We start from the raw sequence: 1,917 nt of genomic DNA, 5'->3' as shown, positions 1-1,917 counted from the left end.
GCTCTTCCTGCTCTGCTTGCTCTCCAGAGACAGATGGTCTCCTGGGCCATCGCTCCGCTTCTCTGCCTTCACCATGCGGTGCTGCGCTCGCAGTTTGCCCCGCAGGTTGGAGTACTTGCGCAGAATCCTGGTGCTGGCCTGTGTGGGCAAGCTGAGGGCAGGTTGGATGGTTTTGTCTTCACTGAGCTCCTTGGTGCTGGCATCGGTGGGAGATGTCTGGTTGGCAGTGGTGGCTTCTTCAGCTTCTGCTTTATCAGCATTCTCACGAATTTTAGCCCAAAGCTTTTGGTTCTTCAGGTTATTCCGAGCCGGGGTAGTGGCAGCGAACTTCTTGAGATGCTTTTTCAAACGTTCAGCTTGCAGTGAGCTGGGGTAGAGACTGGAGGAGGAATATTTCTGCATGGGGACTTTGATGGGGGGAATCTCCCCTGGGAGACGGGTGTTGAGCTTCTTCACAATCACTAGTGACCTGGTTTCAGTCGTCTCGAGAAACCACTGGCATATGTCGGATAGCTTAAAGGCCTTCATAAACAGCATCTGGACAGGGGAAAGCTTCTGCACTTCCAGAGAGCCTCTACTTTTCCGTGTTCTTTTCTTGCTTTTCCAGATCTCTTTCAGTTTGTCAGCTCTGTTTTTTACCTTAGGGGTTGGCTGCACTTCCTTCTCCAGCTGAATCCAGCCCTTCTGAATTTTCATGTACTGAGCATTGAACTCAGCAATGAGCTCCTGGTTCTCCTCTTCAGCACACCACTCCATGAACTTTGGTTTGCTGTCAACCATGTCTATATCCTCCAATGCTGGGCAGTCATCATTCCCTGAACTGTGTTTGTCCCTTGTTTTGGGGATTGCTTGCATAGACTCCTTCCCTGGTGTGCTCTTTTTTGCAGTGTCTACAGGTGTGGGTGCATGTCGTAAATTATAAAACTGCAGAGCAACCTTTTTATGCTTTGCAGTTTTTGCTGGAAGATGCTTGCTTCCACTTCTGCTGCTGGGACATGGAGGTGAATCGGTCACCAGTTCGGACTTCACCGGCTTGCCCATATCCCTGGCACTTTCAGAGCTCTCCTCAACCTTTGCACTGGCATTGCCTGGTTTCACATCCACTTGCTCAGCATCATTTGCAGGAACATTGCTCTCCAGAGGGACGAGAATGCTGTTCTTCTCAGAATCAGCCTGGATGCTGATTTCCAGCATCTCACCTGGTTGACTTTGGCTGCTGTTAGCAGAGAAGTCATCTTTAGAGGAATTCTCTCCCTCTGCAGCAGTCTCTTTTGCTAAGATGCTTTTATAGGTTTGTCTGGTAATGACACCATTCTCCTCGCCTGGCCGCTGCTCAGCGATGCTTTCTGAAGCCTGGCCAGCTCCTGGTCCCTCGCTGGTTTTGAGCAGCACATTGGGGAAGCAGTCATTTGGGAAGTGTATGGATGCTACCTCATCCAGCTGCACTTCTCTCTTGAACCGCTTAGCACCAGGGCTCTTGGGGAGTTTGATCTGAAGGCAAGGAAGCTGCACCAAGCTGGAAGAACCAGAGTCCTCAGCAGGTGCCTGGGATTGCTGGCTTCGAAGACATCGGTCCGATGTCTCAAGCGCTCTCCTGCCTTTCTTTCGCTTCTTGTCTAAACTGTCTTTGGAAGAGACAGAGTCTTTCCCTCCAGTGTCTGAGCTGTTGGGTTCAGGTGGGGCTTCCCCTACAACAGGCTCTTTTTCACCTGCTGTGCTGTTATTCTGCACTGCTTCCTCTTTTGCCACTTTGGGGAGGGTCATGCTGACCAGCACAGCATCCTCTTGCTCAAGACAGTTCTCACCCACCATGACTGATGATTCGGCTTCTGGTTTAGCATTGATGATTTTGTTCACACCCACGCACTGCATGATGGCAGGGGGCTCCAGGGGGCTCTCCCCATCCATGGTGGCAGG

The 1,917-nt window shown here is 51.2% G+C and overlaps 1 protein-coding gene across 1 annotated transcript in view; it reads right to left on the bottom strand.

Moving 5' to 3' along the window:
• The window catches only part of LOC103812005 (chromosome unknown open reading frame, human C10orf12), a 2,566-nt gene extending 658 nt beyond the window's left edge, over positions 1 to 1,908 (bottom strand). Inside the window, exon 1 of the mRNA XM_009085012.1 lies at positions 3 to 1,908. Coding sequence (XP_009083260.1) covers positions 3 to 1,908 — 1,906 coding nt within the window. The remainder of the gene's footprint in view (positions 1 to 2) is intronic.
• Positions 1,909 to 1,917: the final 9 nt, after the last annotated feature.

The sequence above is a fragment of the Acanthisitta chloris genome, unplaced genomic scaffold, assembly GCF_000695815.1.
Source record: "Acanthisitta chloris isolate BGI_N310 unplaced genomic scaffold, ASM69581v1 scaffold30131, whole genome shotgun sequence".
Lineage (NCBI taxonomy): Eukaryota > Metazoa > Chordata > Aves > Passeriformes > Acanthisittidae > Acanthisitta > Acanthisitta chloris.
This window is presented reverse-complemented; position numbering and strand designations above follow the sequence as displayed.